Here is a 20,573-nt window from a genome sequence, read left to right on the forward strand (position 1 = left end):
GGTTTATTCCCCTCTGTGTGGTACTGGTGGTTATGTTGGGTTTACTCTCCTCTGTGTGGTACTGGTGGTTATGTTGGGTTTACTCTCCTCTGTGTGGTACTGGTGGTTATGTTGGGTTTATTCTCCTCTGTGTGGTACTGGTGGTTATGTTGGGTTTACTCTCCTATGTGTGGTACTGGTGGTTATGTTGGGTTTATTCTCCTCTGTGTGGTACTGGTGGTTATGTTGGGTTTACTCTCCTCTGTGTGGTACTGGTGGTTATGTTGGGTTTACTCTCCTCTGTGTGGTACTGGTGGTTATGTTGGGTTTACTCTCCTCTGTGTGGTACTGGTGGTTATGTTGGGTTTATTCTCCTCTGTGTGGTACTGTCATGAGAATTTTGTTCTCAGTGTTCATAATACCCAATTGAATTAATTACTCAGCCTGAAACCCAGAATTTGTAAGAAACTGGTTGAAATGAATCAGACGGAGGCCCAGCCACAATAGTCAGAAAATGTATTTACGAGACCGCTCTCCCAATCATTACATGTACATTGGTTTATATACCTCTCATTTAGTCATAAATGTCCCTCCTCCTCTAATACAATGACAATATAGTTCACAAGTCCTTCTCATACATTGCCTGCCACCTGTTATACAATCTACTACAAGCCCAAGGTTTCTCCCCTCCCTGGGTGGGGAGACTTCCTTCCCTGTTATCAGTTCCACAGTGGTCACAAGTTGTCTGCCAATGTTCCTTGCCTACCAACAGTCCCTCTTTCTTATGGACAAACATTCTTCATCATACAGGATATAATTCTGTTAGTTATAATTCTACGTTAAATGTATACATCATTTAGTCATTATTCATAAAAATCCCATAACAGGTACTGGTGGTTATGTTGGATTTATTCTCCTCTGTGTGGTACTGGTGGTGATGTTGGGTTTACTCTCCTCTGTGTGGTACTGGTGGTGATGTTGGGTTTACTCTCCTCTGTGTGGTACTGTTGGTGATGTTGGGTTTATTCTCCTTTGTGAGGTACTGGTGGTGATGTTGGGTTTATTCTCCTCTGTGAGGTACTGGTGGTGATGTTGGGTTTACTCTCCTCTGTGTGGTACTGTTGGTGATGTTGGGTTTATTCTCCTTTGTGAGGTACTGGTGGTGATGTTGGGTTTATTCCCCTCTGTGTGGTACTGGTGGTGATGTTGGGTTTATTCTCCTCTGTGTGGTACTGTTGGTGATGTTGGGTTTATTCTCCTCTGTGTGGTACTGGTGGTGATGTTGGGTTTATTCCCCTCTGTGTGGTACTGGTGGTGATGTTGGGTTTATTCTCCTCTGTGTGGTACTGGTGGTGATGTTGGGTTTACTCTCTTCTGTGTGGTACTGGTGGTGATGTTGGGTTTATTCTCCTCTGTGTGGTACTGGTGGTGATGTTGGGTTTACTCTCTTCTGTGTGGTACTGGTGGTGAGGTTGGGTTTATTCTCCTCTGTGTGGTACTGGTGGTGATGTTGGGTTTATTCCCCTCTGTGTGGTACTGGTGGTGATGTTGGGTTTACTCTCTTCTCTCCTCCGTGTGGTACTGGTGGTGATGTTGGGTTTACTCTCCTCTGTGTGGTACTGGTGGTGATGTTGGGTTTACTCTCCTCTGTGTGGTACTGGTGGTGATGTTGGGTTTATTCTCCGCTGTGTGGTACTGGTGGTTATGTTGGGTTTACTCTCTTCTGTGTGGTACTGGTGGTGATGTTGGGTTTATTCTCCTCTGTGTGGTACTGGTGGTGATGTTGGGTTTACTCTCTTCTGTGTGGTACTGGTGGTGATGTTGGGTTTATTCTCCTCTGTGTGGTACTGGTGGTGATGTTGGGTTTACTCTCTTCTGTGTGGTACTGGTGGTGAGGTTGGGTTTATTCTCCTCTGTGTGGTACTGGTGGTGATGTTGGGTTTATTCCCCTCTGTGTGGTACTGGTGGTGATGTTGGGTTTACTCTCTTCTCTCCTCCGTGTGGTACTGGTGGTGATGTTGGGTTTACTCTCCTCTGTGTGGTACTGGTGGTGAAGTTGGGTTTATTCTCCTATGTGTGGTACTGGTGGTGATGTTGGGTTTACTCTCTTCTGTGTGGTACTGGTGGTGATGTTGGGTTTATTCTCCTCTGTGTGGTACTGGTGGTGATGTTGGGTTTACTCTCTTCTGTGTGGTACTGGTGGTGAGGTTGGGTTTATTCTCCTCTGTGTGGTACTGGTGGTGATGTTGGGTTTATTCCCCTCTGTGTGGTACTGGTGGTGATGTTGGGTTTATTCTCCTCTGTGTGGTACTGTTGGTGATGTTGGGTTTATTCTCCTCTGTGTGGTACTGGTGGTGATGTTGGGTTTATTCCCCTCTGTGTGGTACTGGTGGTGATGTTGGGTTTATTCTCCTCTGTGTGGTACTGGTGGTGATGTTGGGTTTACTCTCTTCTGTGTGGTACTGGTGGTGATGTTGGGTTTATTCTCCTCTGTGTGGTACTGGTGGTGATGTTGGGTTTACTCTCTTCTGTGTGGTACTGGTGGTGAGGTTGGGTTTATTCTCCTCTGTGTGGTACTGGTGGTGATGTTGGGTTTATTCCCCTCTGTGTGGTACTGGTGGTGATGTTGGGTTTACTCTCTTCTCTCCTCCGTGTGGTACTGGTGGTGATGTTGGGTTTACTCTCCTCTGTGTGGTACTGGTGGTGATGTTGGGTTTACTCTCCTCTGTGTGGTACTGGTGGTGATGTTGGGTTTATTCTCCGCTGTGTGGTACTGGTGGTTATGTTGGGTTTACTCTCTTCTGTGTGGTACTGGTGGTGATGTTGGGTTTATTCTCCTCTGTGTGGTACTGGTGGTGATGTTGGGTTTACTCTCTTCTGTGTGGTACTGGTGGTGATGTTGGGTTTATTCTCCTCTGTGTGGTACTGGTGGTGATGTTGGGTTTACTCTCTTCTGTGTGGTACTGGTGGTGAGGTTGGGTTTATTCTCCTCTGTGTGGTACTGGTGGTGATGTTGGGTTTATTCCCCTCTGTGTGGTACTGGTGGTGATGTTGGGTTTACTCTCTTCTCTCCTCCGTGTGGTACTGGTGGTGATGTTGGGTTTACTCTCCTCTGTGTGGTACTGGTGGTGATGTTGGGTTTACTCTCCTCTGTGTGGTACTGGTGGTGATGTTGGGTTTATTCTCCTCTGTGTGGTACTGGTGGTTATGTTGGGTTTACTCTCCTCTGTGTGGCACTAGTGGTGATGTTGGGTTTACTCTCCTCTGTGTGGTACTGGTGGTTATGTTGGGTTTACTCTCCTATGTGTGGTACTGGTGGTTATGTTGGGTTTATTCTCCTCTGTGTGGTACTGGTGGTTATGTTGGGTTTACTCTCCTCTGTGTGGTACTGGTGGTTATGTTGGGTTTACTCTCCTCTGTGTGGTACTGGTGGTTATGTTGGGTTTACTCTCCTCTGTGTGGTACTGGTGGTTATGTTGGGTTTACTCTCCTCTGTGTGGTACTGGTGGTTATGTTGGGTTTACTCTCTTCTGTGTGGTACTGGTGGTGAGGTTGGGTTTATTCTCCTCTGTGTGGTACTGGTGGTGATGTTGGGTTTATTCCCCTCTGTGTGGTACTGGTGGTTATGTTGGGTTTACTCTCCTCTGTGTGGTACTGGTGGTTATGTTGGGTTTACTCTCCTCTGTGTGGTACTGGTGGTTATGTTGGGTTTATTCTCCTCTGTGTGGTACTGGTGGTTATGTTGGTTTTACTCTCCTATGTGTGGTACTGGTGGTTATGTTGGGTTTATTCTCCTCTGTGTGGTACTGGTGGTTATGTTGGGTTTACTCTCCTCTGTGTGGTACTGGTGGTTATGTTGGGTTTAGTCTCCTCTGTGTGGTACTGGTGGTTATGTTGGGTTTACTCTCCTCTGTGTGGTACTGGTGGTTATGTTGGGTTTACTCTCCTCTGTGTGGTACTGGTGGTTATGTTGGGTTTATTCTCCTCTGTGTGGTACTGTCACGAGAATTTTGTTCTCAGTGTTCATAATACCCAATTGAATTAATTACTCAGCCTGAAACCCAGAATTTGTAAGAAACTGGTTGAAATGAATCAGACGGAGGCCCAGCCACAATAGTCAGAAAATGTATTTACGAGACCGCTCTCCCAATCATTACATGTACATTGGTTTATATACCTCTCATTTAGTCATAAATGTCCCTCCTCCTCTAATACAATGACAATATAGTTCACAAGTCCTTCTCATACATTGCCTGCCACCTGTTATACAATCTACTACAAGCCCAAGGTTTCTCCCCTCCCTGGGTGGGGAGACTTCCTTCCCTGTTATCAGTTCCACAGTGGTCACAAGTTGTCTGCCAATGTTCCTTGCCTACCAACAGTCCCTCTTTCTTATGGACAAACATTCTTCATCATACAGGATATAATTCTGTTAGTTATAATTCTACGTTAAATGTATACATCATTTAGTCATTATTCATAAAAATCCCATAACAGGTACTGGTGGTTATGTTGGATTTATTCTCCTCTGTGTGGTACTGGTGGTGATGTTGGGTTTACAACTCCTCTGTGTGGTACTGGTGGTGATGTTGGGTTTACTCTCCTCTGTGTGGTACTGTTGGTGATGTTGGGTTTATTCTCCTTTGTGAGGTACTGGTGGTGATGTTGGGTTTATTCTCCTCTGTGAGGTACTGGTGGTGATGTTGGGTTTACTCTCCTCTGTGTGGTACTGTTGGTGATGTTGGGTTTATTCTCCTTTGTGAGGTACTGGTGGTGATGTTGGGTTTATTCTCCTCTGTGTGGTACTGGTGGTGATGTTGGGTTTATTCCCCTCTGTGTGGTACTGGTGGTGATGTTGGGTTTATTCTCCTCTGTGTGGTACTGTTGGTGATGTTGGGTTTATTCTCCTCTGTGTGGTACTGGTGGTGATGTTGGGTTTATTCCCCTCTGTGTGGTACTGGTGGTGATGTTGGGTTTATTCTCCTCTGTGTGGTACTGGTGGTGATGTTGGGTTTACTCTCTTCTGTGTGGTACTGGTGGTGATGTTGGGTTTATTCTCCTCTGTGTGGTACTGGTGGTGATGTTGGGTTTACTCTCTTCTGTGTGGTACTGGTGGTGATGTTGGGTTTATTCTCCTCTGTGTGGTACTGGTGGTGATGTTGGGTTTACTCTCTTCTGTGTGGTACTGGTGGTGAGGTTGGGTTTATTCTCCTCTGTGTGGTACTGGTGGTGATGTTGGGTTTATTCCCCTCTGTGTGGTACTGGTGGTGATGTTGGGTTTACTCTCTTCTCTCCTCCGTGTGGTACTGGTGGTGATGTTGGGTTTACTCTCCTCTGTGTGGTACTGGTGGTGATGTTGGGTTTACTCTCCTCTGTGTGGTACTGGTGGTGATGTTGGGTTTATTCTCCGCTGTGTGGTACTGGTGGTTATGTTGGGTTTACTCTCTTCTGTGTGGTACTGGTGGTGATGTTGGGTTTATTCTCCTCTGTGTGGTACTGGTGGTGATGTTGGGTTTACTCTCTTCTGTGTGGTACTGGTGGTGATGTTGGGTTTATTCTCCTCTGTGTGGTACTGGTGGTGATGTTGGGTTTACTCTCTTCTGTGTGGTACTGGTGGTGAGGTTGGGTTTATTCTCCTCTGTGTGGTACTGGTGGTGATGTTGGGTTTATTCCCCTCTGTGTGGTACTGGTGGTGATGTTGGGTTTACTCTCTTCTCTCCTCCGTGTGGTACTGGTGGTGATGTTGGGTTTACTCTCCTCTGTGTGGTACTGGTGGTGATGTTGGGTTTACTCTCCTCTGTGTGGTACTGGTGGTGATGTTGGGTTTATTCTCCTCTGTGTGGTACTGGTGGTTATGTTGGGTTTACTCTCCTCTGTGTGGCACTAGTGGTGATGTTGGGTTTACTCTCCTCTGTGTGGTACTGGTGGTGATGTTGGGTTTATTCTCCTCTGTGTGGTACTGGTGGTGATGTTGGGTTTACTCTCTTCTCTCCTCTGTGTGGTACTGGTGGTGATGTTGGGTTTACTCTCTTCTCTCTTCTGTGTGGTACTGGTGGTGATGTTGGGTTTACTCTCCTCTGTGTGGTACTGGTGGTGATGTTGGGTTTATTCTCCTCTGTGTGGTACTGGTGGTGATGTTGGGTTTACTCTCTTCTCTCCTCTGTGTGGTACTGGTGGTGATGTTGGGTTTATTCTCCTCTGTGTGGTACTGGTGGTGATGTTGGGTTTATTCTCCTCTGTGTGGTACTGGTGGTGATGTTGGGTTTATTCTCCTCTGTGTGGTACTGGTGGTGATGTTGGGTTTATTCTCCTCTGTGTGGTACTGTTGGTGATGTTGGGTTTATTCTCCTCTGTGTGGTACTGGTGGTGATGTTGGGTTTATTCTCCTCTGTGTGGTACTGGTGGTGATGTTGGGTTTATTCTCCTCTGTGTGGTACTGGTGGTGATGTTGGGTTTACTCTTTTCTCTCTTCTCTCCTCTGTGTGGTACTGGTGGTGATGTTGGGTTTACTCTCCTCTGTGTGGTACTGGTGGTGATGTTGGGTTTACTCTCTTCTCTCCTCTGTGTGGTACTGGTGGTGATGTTGGGTTTATTCTCCTCTGTGTGGTACTGGTGGTGATGTTGGGTTTACTCTCTTCTCTCCTCTGTGTGGTACTGGTGGTGATGTTGGGTTTATTCTCCTCTGTGTGGTACTGGTGGTGATGTGGGGTTTACTCTCCTCTGTGTGGTACTGGTGGTGATGTTGGGTTTACTCTCTTCTCTCCTCAGTGTGGTACTGGTGGTGATGTTGGGTTTATTCTCCTCTGTGTGGTACTGGTGGTGATGTTGGGTTTACTCTCTTCTCTCCTCTGTGTGGTACTGGTGGTGATGTTGGGTTTATTCTCCTCTGTGTGGTACTGGTGGTGATGTTGGGTTTACTCTCCTCTGTGTGGTACTGGTGGTGATGTTGGGTTTATTCTCCTCTGTGTGATACTGGTGGTGATGTTGGGTTTACTCTCTTCTCCCCTCTGTGTGGTACTGGTGGTGATGTCTGGTTTATTCTCCTCTGTGTGGTACTGGTGGTTATGTTACCTCTCCTCTCTTCTGTGTGGTGATGTTGGGCTATCTCTCCTCTTCTGTGTTAATCTACAGGAGGTTTTTCCAGACAGCTCACTTCTATGTGGAGGACAGTAGTTCTCCCAGGGTGGTGGCCAATGAGAACATCCCTGTCATCCCCATCCCAGGTAAGACACACCTTCTTTAACACACCATAGCACACATGAGAGCCCAATTCAATCCAACCTGATTTAGCAATATTTTTGTGTTTACAAACTATTGCCCACCCCTTCCTGGTAGGTTTTTATAGTAGCCACAACCATTCTGTGATCATTTTCTTGTCAATGTTTTTGTCCACACTCTTTAACTTCTCTGGGATATGTGGGACGGTAGCGTCCCACTTGGCCAAAAGCCAGAAAAAATGTAGCGCGCCAAATTCAAATATATTACTATAAAAATCAATCTTTCATGGAATCACATATGAAAGACACCAAATTAAAGCTACCCATGTTGTGAATCCAGCCAACATGTCTGATTTCCAAAAGGATTTACGGCGAAAGCACACCAAACGATTATGTTAGCTCAGTACATAGCCACAGAAAAACACAGCCATTTTCCCAGCAAAAGATAGTAGTCACAAAAAGCAGAAATAGAGATAAAATTTATCACTAACCTTTGATGATCTTCATCAGATGACACTCATAGGACATCATGTTACACAATACATTTATGTTTTCTTCGATAATGTGCATATTTATATCCACAAATCTTGGTTTACATTGGCGCCATGTTCAGAAATGCCTCCAAAATATCCGGAGAAATTGCAGAGAGCCATGTCAAATAACAGAAATACTCATCATAAACTTTGATGAAAGATACATGTTTTATATATAATTAAAGATACACTTGTTCTTAATACAACCTCTGTGTCAGATTTAAAAAATAAAAAAAATAAAATACGTAAAAAGCACACCATGCAATAATCTGAGACGGCGCTCAAACATAACAACATTTCCCCACCATGTTGGAGTCAACAGAAATACGAAATTACATCATAAATATTCCCTTACCTTTGATCATCTTCATCAGAATGCACTCCCAGGAATCCTAGTTCCACAATAAATTGTTGTTTAGTTTGATAATGTCCATTACTTATGTCTAAGTAGCTACTTTTGCTAGCATGTTTAGTGCACATGTCGAAACACTCGCGCAAATGCAGGCGAACTCGGACGAAAACTTCAAAAAGTTATATAACAGGTTGAATAAACTGGTCAAACTAAGTAGAGAATCAATCTTCAGGATGTTGTTATCATATATATCCAATAACGTTCCAACCGGAGCATTCCTTCATGTCTGTAGAAGTTATGGAACGCAAGGCGATATCATGAGGAAAGCGCGTGACCAGGAACTGACAATCTGCCAGACCACTGACTCATTCCCCTCCCATCCGGCCCCACAACACAGCATAAGCTTCATTCCACGTTCTACAGACTGTTGACATCTAGTGGAAGGCGTAGGAAGTGCAAACAGATCCATATCTTCCCTATCTTAGGGAATTGATTCGGCGATGAGTTGAACATTGACCAGTTTCAGAATTCTCACTTCCTGTTTTTTCTCAGGTTTTTGCCTGCCATATGAGTTCTGTTATACTCACAGACATCATTCCAACAGTTTTAGAAACTTGAGTGTTTTATATCCAATAGTAATAATAATATGCATATATTAGCATCTGGGACAGAGTGGGAGGCAGTTCACTATGGGCACGCAATTCATCCAAAAGTGAAAATGCTGCCCCCTATCATAAAGAAGTTAAGTCAAGCCTTTTTCTTTGTTAGTCATTATCTGCTCTTGTTAAGGATAGGATACATTCTAGTGTGAGTTTAATACTTTTGAATGGGCCAATCTACTTCTATTTTACTCAGCGGCTTACACCCTGAGTGCATGTCAAAGTGCTTGTGAGCTGCTCTATTAGGAGTGATGTGAGAGGGTTCTTCTCTGAGAGAGCCCAGTGTAGAGGCAGCTAGTCAATAACACAATGAGAAGACAGTGCTGTGTGTGGTGCATAGCGTTCCTTTGAAGAGAGGAAACACTCAGGGACTCAGAGGGACTATGGCACTACGGCCCAGTTCAAAGCAATGATGGTTAACTTAAAGAACCCAGCTGATGTCTGTATTGACTCTCCATCCATTCTGCTTTTGTCTATTTTCTCTCTCTCCCTCTCTCTCCCCCCACCTTTGCTCGCTCTCTTTCCCCCCACCTTTGCTCGCTCTCTTTCCCCCCACCTTTGCTCTGTCCCCCTTCTTCGCGCGCTCGTTCTGTCCCCCTTCTTCGCGCGCTCGTTCTGTCCCCCTTCCTCGCTCGCTCTCTCCCTGTCCCCCTTCCTCGCTCGCTCTATCCCTGTCTCCCTTCCTCGCGTGCTCGCTCTGTCCCCCTTCCTCGCGCGCTCTGTCCCCCTTCCTCGCTCGCTCTGTCCCCCTTCCTCGCTCGCTCTGTCCCCCTTCCTCGCTCGCTCTGTCCCCTTCCTCGCGCGCTCTATCCCTGTCCCCCTTCCTTGCGTGCTCGCTCTGTCCCCCTTCCTCGCTCGCTCTCTCCCTGTCCCCCTTCCTCGCTCGCTCTATCCCTCTCTCCCCTCCTCGCTCGCTCTGTCCCCCTTCCTCGCTCGCTCTATCCCTGTCCCCCTTCCTCGCACGCTCGCTCTGTCCCCCTTCCTCGCTCGCTCTCTCCCTGTCCCCCTTCCTCGCTCGCTCTCTCCCTGTCCCACTTCCTCGCGCGCTCTCCCTGTCCCCCTTCCTCGCGCGCTCGCTCTGTCCCCCTTCCTCGCTCGCTCCCTGTCCCCCTTCCTCGCGCAAGCGCTCTGTCCCCTTCTCCCTCTCTTTTCTCCTGTAGGTGGAGACGAACTGCTTCTTTCTGTACAGACAAGTTAATATACCATCTCAGAGAACAGAGTGTTAAGTGTTTATAGAACTGTGATTGTTTTACAGCATCTGAAATGCTAAATCCATCCCCCCACTGGACTGTAATGTGAGGGGTTTAATGAGCAGGAAGAAAATGGAGAGAGGGGGTGCATGGAGCCAAAACTCTGACACAGCTGGTCTAGTGTGTGTGCCTGCCTGCACGTGAATGTCTTTGTTCCACCTTTCATCACATCCCTTCTCTCCTGAATAAAGGGATGCAAAATGTGCGCACAGCTGCAAAGTTCTAGCAAATCCAAATGTGCCCATAGTATTTTAATCAGCTCCATTGATTAGTGTATAAATGGAAGACGGTTGACAAATGGACACTCAAACAATCCCCCAATCACCTTTAACCATGTAACCATTGAAGTGAGTCAGGGAGTGCCTGTCTGTCAGTGGACCCAGCTGGGAGTGTGTATTGGCTGTAATATCACACACCAGCACCAGCAGACAAACCCAGCAGCTGTTTCCTCTGTCCACACACACACACACACACCCTTTGTCCTGATGGTTTTCTCTGTGTGATAGTAGCCTCCCCATCACCTCTCCTCCCTAATGGATAATTTGGGACTGATGTGGCTCATCTGACACAGATGCCACCCCCTCTAAACACCCATATTAGACAATTATGGCTCTTTGTTCACCAGTGACTGGTCTAGCTGTGGTGTGATTCCCATCGCTCTGTGTGACATGGCTAATAAGTGTTCTTCTCAACATAAACGACAACAAGTCTAGATGTGTCCACACATTGATCCTTTTTATCTGTAAGAATCTCGGTGAAGCATTTCCGTGTGTGATGATGATGATGCGTGACGTGTTATTCATATCTGTACTACTGGGTTAGTTATTAGTCTCAGTGGGAGGCTGTGTGTGATGTGCTGATTTAGGATCAGGTTTGCCTTTTAGATCACATTGAATGAGATATAATGGACAGGGAGAACCTGATCCTAGAGCAGCACTCCTACTCTGAGACGTTTGGAATCTAAGGGATACAGGCTGAAGGGATATTAAAATACCTGGTCTTTCATTTGTCTGTCTGAAATATGGAAGATGTTACAAATGTAGGGAGGTTCTAGACAGGATATTAATATTGTTATTTACACCTTCACAAAGTAATCACACCCCTGGACTTTTTCCACATTTTGTTGTTATAGCTTGAATTTAAAATGGATCTAAATTTAGATTTTGTTTGTGACAGTGTGTCACACACTCGGACACACACTCGCTCAATTCAATTCAAGGCGCTTTATTGGCATGGGAAACATATGTTAACATTGCCAAAGAAAGTCACTCTCTCTCTGCCATTGTGAAGAAGGCCTAAGTGTGATATGTCCACATTTGTGTCTTTCTAAGTGTGTTATGTCTTCCTACAGATGACATGGATGCCGTCCCTGTCAGGCAGTTCATCAAACACATCATGGAACTCTACTCCAACAACTTGCACGGGTTCGCTGAGGAGTTTGAGGTAGGAAGTAACACAATACCTTTTGATCTCTCAGCGTTTCTCCTATTGTTGAGGGGGAGTGTGTGTCTGTGAGTCTATGATATTCTCATATTCTGGTTTATGTTGTCTGTGTGTGTAGTTGTGTACATTACTGCCTGTCTGTGAGTGTGTAGGTGTGTACATTACTGCCTATGTCTGTGTAAACAATATGAAATGTGTACAGGGCATGTGCAGTATGTATACTGAAAAAATATATAAATACAACGATTTGACTGAGTAACAGTTCATATCAGGAAATCAGTCAATTAAAATAAATCCATTAGGCCCGAATCTATGGATTTCACATGACTGGGCAGGAGCGCAGCATAGGCCCACCCACTGAGGAGCCAGGCCCAGCCAATAAGAATGAGTTCTTCCCCACAAAAGGGCTTTATTACAGACAGAAATACTCCTCAGTTTCATCAGTAGTCCGGGTGGCTGGTCTCAAACGATCCCGCAGGTGAAGGAGACGGATATGGAGCTCCTGGGCTGGCATGGTTACACGTGGTCTGCGGTTGTGAGGACGATTGGACGTACTGCCAAATTCTCTAAAACGACATTGGAGGCAGTTTATGATAGAGAAATTAACATTAAATTCTCTAGCAACAGCTCTGGTGGACATTCCTGCAGTCAGCATGCCAATTGCATGCTCCCTCAACTTGAAACATCTGTGGCATTGTGTTGTGTGACAAAACTGCACATTTTGGAGTGTCCTTTTATTTTCCTCAGCACAAGGTGCACCTGTGTAATGATCATGCCGTTTAATAATCTTCTTGATATGCCACACCTCTCAGGTGGTTGGATTATCTTGGAAAAAGAGAATTCCTCACTAACAGGGATGTAAACAAATTTGTGCACAAAATCTGAGAGAAATAAGCTTTTCGTGCGTATGGAACATTTCTGGGATCTTTTATTTCACCTCATGAAACATGGAACCAACACTTTACGTGTTGCTTTTTATATTTTTGTTCAGTATATTTATACTGAAAGAAGTGTGTGTTGTGGAGCAGATGGCTGAGTGTGAGGCAGGTTAATTAACAGTCTAGTTTCTGGTTGGCTGGACAGGAGCACACTGTCTTTGTGACCAGGTGGAGGCACAAAGCTAACACTTCTCCAGAGGGAACACACTGCACACACTGCACACAGACACACAGACGCACACAGGTGGGTGCAGGTGAACCTACATTATTCATACTATGTCAATCAAATATAGTACAGACATACAGCCGCAACACTAGGCTAGTTGTCCCAGATGTATGGATACACACACTATACAAACCCGTATGATAATGATCATGTTGCTAATGTAATTCAAACATATCAATATTAACTGATCAGACCATTTGCTGTTTGAAAAATAAATAGTTTTCTTCCCCTCTTGACCTCTCTCTCCCTAGGAGGTTCAGCGCTGTACGGTGGACCTTAAGATCACTGCAGAACATTCCAATCATCCTGACAACAAGCACAAAAACAGATACATTAACATTGTGGCCTGTAAGTCAACACTGACAGCCTGTTATATTCATGTGTGACGTTAAAAAGGCAATGCAGAATGAGACTAATATTCCTTTCATCTATCTTCCAGACGATCACAGTAGGGTGAAGTTACGACCACTGGCTGGCAAGGATGCTAAACACAGTGAATACATGAACGCTAACTATGTAGATGTAGGTCAACCAACTGCTTTAGATGTATTTAGTAGCTATTCTAAGTGTTTTTATGTATGCTGTGTTCTCTTTCTCTGTCATTATATATGCTCTGGTACTCACCTTTTTTATGTGTACTGTACTTGCGCTCTGTGTGAGTGTACTGCTGTCACTTAGCCCCTCGTCTCCTCTCAACAGGGTTACAACCATCCCAAGGCCTACATCGCCGCCCAGGGCCCTCTCAAGTCCACATTCGAGGACTTCTGGAGGATGGTGTGGGAACAGAACACTGGTATCATCGTCATGATTACCAACCTGGTAGAGAAAGGAAGGGTAGGTGGTCTCTCTCTGACTGTTGGTGTTACTGTTGTCTTTCACAATGGATGATATACAGCTGGCTTTTAAAGAGCATATTGTTGTTTGACAGGGAAGATAAGATTAATACTGTTTTCTTTTTCAGAGAAGATTAGATTAATACTGTTGTCTTTCACAGAGAAAATGTGACCAATACTGGCCCACAGAGAGCACTGAGGAGTATGGCAACATTGTGGTGACTCTGAAGAGTACTAAAGTTCACGCCTGTTACACACTGAGACAATTCCTCATACGGAACACCAAAGTCAAAAAGGTATGTCCCAATGCTACAATACCCGTACAGTACGTCTACAGTACTACTGAGATGTCTGTGCATAGTGCTTGTGTTGGGGACACCTCCGCTTAGGGCTGCTTTCCCCAGACACACATTAAGCCTAGTCCTGGCTAAAATCACTAAGAATCCTGTTCAATAGAAATCCTCCATTGACATTGTTTTTGGACTAGGCCTAAGGAAATTGGCCCTTTAGCCAGCAGGTCTTCCCTTGTGTGCCTTATATTTTTGTATCTGCCAAGTGGACATACTCCATCCAGTTCAGTCTTCAATGTCATCCATATTGTTTCAGGGTCAGAAGGGCAACCCGAAGGGGCGTCAGAACGAGCGGATGGTGATCCAGTATCACTACACCCAGTGGCCTGACATGGGCGTTCCGGAATACACCCTACCTGTCCTCACCTTTATAGGGCGCTCCTCTGCAGCACGCGCACCTGGCATGGGCCCTGTCCTAGTGCACTGCAGGTACAATAGCTCTCTAGAAAAATTATATTCTCTAAACATGGATTCCGCCCATGTTTACTGCAGAGAGGGCGACGCTCTATCCTAGTGCACAAAATCATCTTCCTCATCATAAGAGGTAATCAGAAACACCACTAGTTTCATTGAAGTCTTGTTTACGATCAGTAATACAGCTCCTTCTATGGGTCTCCTGTGGTAGTTAGTAGGTAACATGTGTTTTGGTTGTATAGTGCTGGAGTCGGGAGGACGGGTACGTACATCGTCATCGACAGCATGCTGCAGCAGATCAAAGACAAAAGCACAGTCAACGTCTGGGGCTTTCTCAAACACATCCGCACACAACGCAACTACCTGGTCCAGACAGAGGTGTGTGTTTGTGTGTGTGACAAATGACACCTCCGATACACCTACAAAGTTCATACAGCTACAGTAACTGCCGAAGAGAATGTCATCTCCTACACAATGTTACACTAGCTAGAGAGATCTTCTCCATAAGCTCAGTGGTTCTCTCCAGTCTAATTCTTCCTCCCTCTGCCCTTCCCCCTGGACTATAGGAGCAGTATGTGTTCATCCATGATGCCCTTATGGAGGCCATCCTGGGCAGTGAGACAGAGGTACCCGCCTGGCAGCTCCATGGTTACGTCAACAGCATCCTCACCCCCGGCCTGGGGGGCCGCACACGCCTCGACAAGCAGTTCAGGGTATGATGAACCCCAGCCTCCTTTGGTGTAGCATAGTGTAGTTCGTACTGTATGTCTTACAAACTATAAGGAATAGTGCCTTTTAGAGACTCCATAGTTGAAGGACTACAGTGTACTGAACACTGTAATACATGTCACATACACACATAATAAACATTAAACCCGTTCGTGGTGAGATTTTTCTATCTCACAGCACGGTCTTGCTACCTCCATCTCTCCAGCTGCTGACCCAGAGTAACGGCAGCTTCGTGGAGTGTTTCAGCGCCCAGAAAGACTGCAACAAGGAGAAGAACCGCAACTCCTCAGTAGTTCCATGTGAGGACAGTATTTCTATACATACTATCCTAGGCTACATTATCAATTACTCTGTCAATTCTCCATCATCTACTGCACTGAGTGAGATAATGAGGTGTCATGCTTTGCCAGTTCGCCCCGAGACATTATAGAAAGAGTTAGAGTTTATTTACCCGGCCATGTTATTATGCCATAGGGAAAGTGCTGTAGTTGCCACAGCAACAATTATGTTCATTATTATCTAGTACAGTATCATGGCACCCTAACGCCATGGGTGTGATTGAATAAATGTATTTTTTTCTCCCGCTCTAGCGGAACGAGCTCGCGTAGGACTGGCCCCTCTCCTTGGAATGAAAGACACAGACTATATCAATGCCTCCTACATAATGGTATGATACTGCTATACCCCACACACCACACACACTCTGTCTGATGATATCTTCTGTTCCCTTGATGATTATAATTACTCTGCATTTCAAACTGTTATTGTGTGAAGCCTCTTACTGAATAATAGTCAATTATTTATTATAAGGAAGAATTAATACTCAGAAATTGAGACAAGGGCCTGTACACAGTACTCATCACGATCCGACCGTAACCTTTTAAAACTAATTTAGATCAAATGTTAAACCTAACAGACACAATACATTCCTTCTGATGTTTAGACAACGTAAAAGTAATTGGGTTATGTTATAGAAGATGTTGTGACTTGTTGACTATGTATGAGTGCTTACATATTGATCTTCAACCTTGGGCCACACAGGGTTACTACAGGAGTAATGAGTTCATCATTACCCAGCATCCTTTACCCCACACCACCACAGACTTCTGGAGAATGATCTGGGACCACAATGCCCAAATCATTGTCATGCTTGCAGACAACCATGGTTTGGTGAGTAGAGTAGCTGGCCAGAAGGTTATAACATTTAGTCAAGTAGCGCTCTACTGTTCTCGCCTGGTTACACACACATACATTACACACATCTAACCTGTATGTCTGCCGTATGTGTATTTAGGCTGAGGATGAGTTTGTGTACTGGCCGAGCAGAGAGGAGGCAATGAACTGCCTAGCTTTCACCGTCACCCTGATCAGCAAGGACAGACTGTGTCTCTCCAACGAAGAACAGATCATCATCCACGACTTCATCTTGGAAGCCACGCAGGTACAGTAACCCTTCACCTTTGACCTTTCACAAGTAAACTCTCACCTGTGTGAGTGTATAAAACCCTCTCAGACCCTGTCATACCTGTACGCAGATGGCATGGCCATGTGTGTCCCAGAGTGATCCTTCAAGCTAGATAGGGAAGTTGTATTTGAATACATTTAGAAGTTTATTATTCCCATTAATACAAACTAAGTGTCATCAGATGGGGTTTAGCTAAACTACAGTGCTGGCCTGAGGTAACGGTACTGTATTGTCAGTGTCCTAGTTGTCTTTCTTGTTTAATATCTCTCCCTCTAACAGGATGACTATGTCCTGGAGGTGAGACATTTCCAGTGCCCTAAATGGCCCAACCCCGATGCCCCTCTCAGCGGCACCTTTGAGCTCATCAACGTCATCAAAGAGGAGGCTATGACCCGAGACGGACCCACCATTATACACGATGAGTAAGTGTGTGTGTCGGCATGCATGCATTGGTATATCAGGAGTATGTATGTGTGTTAACATGTCCCTCCATGTCCCTGGTAGGTTTGGGGCAGTGTCTGCAGGGACTCTGTGTGCCCTCACCACCTTGTCTCAGCAGTTGGAGAGTGAAGGGGCTGTGGATGTCTATCAGGTGGCTAAGATGATCAACCTCATGAGGCCGGGAGTCTTCACAGACATAGTGAGTTCACCCATGACCGAGTCAGGAGGATTGGTGCTGTCAGGCTTCAATAATCGCCAATAAGCAATAACTTAAGCAAAATCTCCAGTCAGTCATAGGAACAAATATCACTTGGTGGTTGTCATTGCTCATTCTGACATGTCAACAATCTTAGAATAGACCTAGAAGTATCATTTAAAGGTGAAACATTTGTTTCTCGGTCTTCATCTCTCCCTGTGCGTCTGTCTCCAGGAGCAGTACCAGTACCTGTACAAGGCCATGCTGAGCCTGGTGAGCAGCAGAGACAGTGGGATGAGCCCCATCTACATGGACACTAATGGCGTGGTGGTCATCATGGACGAATCAGATCCTGCTGAGAGCATGGAGTCGCTGGTCTGACTGGTCTCTGATATGACTGGTCTGACTGGTTACTGGTCTGACTGACCACACCATCATCCGAAGGCACTTAATTTGTACAACTCTGAGGAACAAAGAGAACTTTGGCGGACTTTCCTTGAGGCCTTTTTAGACAGAAATATTGGTTAAATGAATAACCTGATTACCTTTTTTACACTGATATAAACTTTTTTGATATTTATTTTTTTCTTCATAATTGTTTGACTTAATTGTTATCCTGCTGAGAGTTGTTAACTGTTACATTGTTTCACGTGAGGAAAAAGAAAGCTTCTCTGACCAGTTTACACTACACTGTCGATGTTACTGCCTAAAACCCTATTCGATAATACAGTACCATTAACTACACCCTGGCTCTACTGTACTCTACACTCATTGGATTTCTCTGGATTGTGGCTAAGAACAGACTTTAGCTTCAATGAATGAAGAATGAGGACCAAGGACAACCCTGAAGGTCAACATGATCCAGTCCATTAGATTTCTCAATATAGACTATCCCAGTTCAGTGTATGACAGTACAGCTCACTTAACAAGCATTGCAACACTATCATCTGGTCAACTCTGCGGTAAGACTTTATTGGCGTAGTCCGTCTGTAGATGCTCTACAGACTTATCAGTAAGATTTAAACTGTCTACTAGCCCTAACCCTTATCCTAATCCTAAATTTAACCCTTACCCTAAACCTCATTCTATACCTAACTCTAACCGTAACCTTAGCAAGCAGTTGCTTATCAACAGATCGTTGTTGATGGTATGCCCATCTGTAGTCCATCTGTAGATGCTCTATCAGGACTATCCAAATAAAGTGTACCCAACGCTTCTTATTCAGTAAAACCCACTTTATCCCAGGAGCATTTATAATCTGTAGATTATACATATTATTCCTATATTACCCAAATATCTCCATTCTATTTGTAAATTGTACCCATTACTTTTTTTTAAAGTGGTATTACAACAACTACTGTGAACATTCATTGCTTTATATTAATATTTCTATTGTTTTGTAATCCATATGACTATATACTTGATCATATTAAGCAGCTGGTTTTGTATACTCTGTCATTTCCCCTCTCGCCTTGTGTGGATTGGTGCTTGGACACACTGAGACCCATATTGTCAATTTTGTTTTAATAAATGATACTAGTTAGTTTCTAAACACAGGTCTACATGTGACTCGTCTGGCATCAACTGTTCCATTACAACGGAGTATGCTTCATATTAAACATAGCTTTCATTTTACCATATGAATGGAGTTTTTGGTGTTAACATAATCCGGAGGGTGAAGTGTTTTACTGTCATTATAACCAAAGACATGGTTGAAAATTGCAACAAAGTTGTTTGCCCAAAATGTAAACAAGTGTCACATGAAGCTTTTATCCTAAAAACCAGTCCAATGTGTCAGTCCATACTGCACCATGTTGTTTTAACTGGGCTAAAAGAGGTTGTTTTTATCCAACGCCTACACCAAACCACAATATCTACTTTACCCATCTATACTGTATCCTGTAGCTGTACCCTGTACTGATACATACATGCTGTATTTTCCTATTTGTTCCTATTTTTTGCTCTTCTCTCTCAACGAGTATCTTGTTAAATGAAGTCACAACTCTCCAACATTTGAAGAAAAGTCCTGACTTACTATGGCTGCATTTACACAGGCCGCCTAAGTCTTTTGACCAATCCCAGATTTTTTTTACATCAGATCTTGTTCAGATCTGATTGGTCTAAAGACCAATTAGTGAAAAAAATATCAGAATAGGGCTGCCTGTGTAAACACAGCCTACATGCTCATTTGTCACGAAATGGTTATTGGCAGCAAAAAAATGTTTTTGCCTGTAACTATTATTGTTATTATTATTATTATTAACTTTATGCTTTATACATATTTCATTTATAACATTAGTGTAATTTGCTATTTCAAGGTCATGTACATATTTACTTCAAGGACCAATCTTCTTGGAAGTTATAATCTATGCTGTGTGATCATCATAGACCTTTATATTTTCATATTAAGCTTTTTTCTTTAACATTATCCTACTCTCACTCATTGCATTTGTGGAGAGTATGTAGGAATTAAGGGCTCGTTTCAATCCGTGTCGCAGAAGTTCAGCGTTACAACTTGATAGAAATTTAAAGGCAATGTTCCTGCGTTAGCGAAGACTGCATTCACGTAAACGCTGCATGACGGAAATTACCTTTACATTTCTATAACGCAATCTGTAACGCTTCAGCGAATAGAGCCCCAAGTCTCCAAATAAACAAGTAGACCGACATCACATTCCAGCACAAATCCATTACTGCATCTAAAATAGCACCCTATTCTCTATATAGCGCCATACCTTTGGGCTCCTGAGTGGCGCAGCGTTCTAAGGCACTGCATCTCAGTGCTAGAGGCGTCCCTACAGACCCTGGTTCGATTCCAGGCTGTATCACAACCGGCCGTGATTGGGAGTCCCATAGGGGTTTTGTTCTTAGCTGACTTGCCTAGTTAAATAAATTAAAATACTTTTCATGAAAAAGAGTGCACTATATAGAGAATAAGGTACCATGATTCTTTTTTGTTCTGTCTGGGTAAAGAATGTTATTACTCCCCATTTGAATATCAGACTTTTGTTATAGACTACACCAGACCAATTTGTGCTATGGATGGAAAACATCCAGGGAGTCACTGAATAAAGTTTGCTGCCTCAGTCCATCTAAGCAAGTTCAGCATTCATTCTATTTTGTAAACTTGAAGATAAAGAAATGTTTTTTCCATTTATTATATTCTGTCATTGTATGATTGTACCATGGTGTTGCATTACTATGGTACTGTTATATGATATCATGTTATTGAAGTTTAATAGTGCTATTTAATACGTAAATTGTATTGCTATACATTAAATAAAGTATTGGTTTTGATGTACTTCAACCTGGTGTTGTGTATTTGTCAGATTGACCAAAGTATAAAGCAAGGTTATCAAATACAATTTTAATTGTCACATGCTTTGTAAATACAGTTGAAGTCAGAAGTTTACATACACCTTAGCCAACTACATGTCAACTCAGTTTTTCACAATTCCTGACATTTAATCCCAGTAAAAAAGTCCCTGTTTTAGGTCAGTTAGAATCACCACTTTATTTTAATGTGAAATGTCAGAATAATAGTAGAG

At 44.1% G+C, this 20,573-nt stretch overlaps 1 protein-coding gene across 2 annotated transcripts in view; it reads left to right on the plus strand.

Annotated features, from left to right (window-relative positions):
* The window catches only part of LOC139536108 (receptor-type tyrosine-protein phosphatase gamma-like), a 259,097-nt gene extending 238,765 nt beyond the window's left edge, over window positions 1–20,332 (plus strand). For both annotated transcript variants that reach the window (XM_071336268.1, XM_071336269.1), the window contains exons 14-29: window positions 7,111–7,202; window positions 11,342–11,433; window positions 12,849–12,945; window positions 13,037–13,119; window positions 13,297–13,431; window positions 13,592–13,726; window positions 14,037–14,209; window positions 14,437–14,572; window positions 14,761–14,907; window positions 15,129–15,222; window positions 15,514–15,590; window positions 15,965–16,093; window positions 16,218–16,364; window positions 16,668–16,810; window positions 16,893–17,028; window positions 17,260–20,332. In XM_071336268.1, coding sequence (XP_071192369.1) covers window positions 7,111–7,202; window positions 11,342–11,433; window positions 12,849–12,945; window positions 13,037–13,119; window positions 13,297–13,431; window positions 13,592–13,726; window positions 14,037–14,209; window positions 14,437–14,572; window positions 14,761–14,907; window positions 15,129–15,222; window positions 15,514–15,590; window positions 15,965–16,093; window positions 16,218–16,364; window positions 16,668–16,810; window positions 16,893–17,028; window positions 17,260–17,406 — 1,963 coding nt within the window. In that variant the 3' untranslated portion in view covers window positions 17,407–20,332. The remainder of the gene's footprint in view (window positions 1–7,110; window positions 7,203–11,341; window positions 11,434–12,848; window positions 12,946–13,036; window positions 13,120–13,296; window positions 13,432–13,591; window positions 13,727–14,036; window positions 14,210–14,436; window positions 14,573–14,760; window positions 14,908–15,128; window positions 15,223–15,513; window positions 15,591–15,964; window positions 16,094–16,217; window positions 16,365–16,667; window positions 16,811–16,892; window positions 17,029–17,259) is intronic.
* Window positions 20,333–20,573: the final 241 nt, after the last annotated feature.

This window comes from Salvelinus alpinus, chromosome 12 (genome assembly GCF_045679555.1).
Source record: "Salvelinus alpinus chromosome 12, SLU_Salpinus.1, whole genome shotgun sequence".
Lineage (NCBI taxonomy): Eukaryota > Metazoa > Chordata > Actinopteri > Salmoniformes > Salmonidae > Salvelinus > Salvelinus alpinus.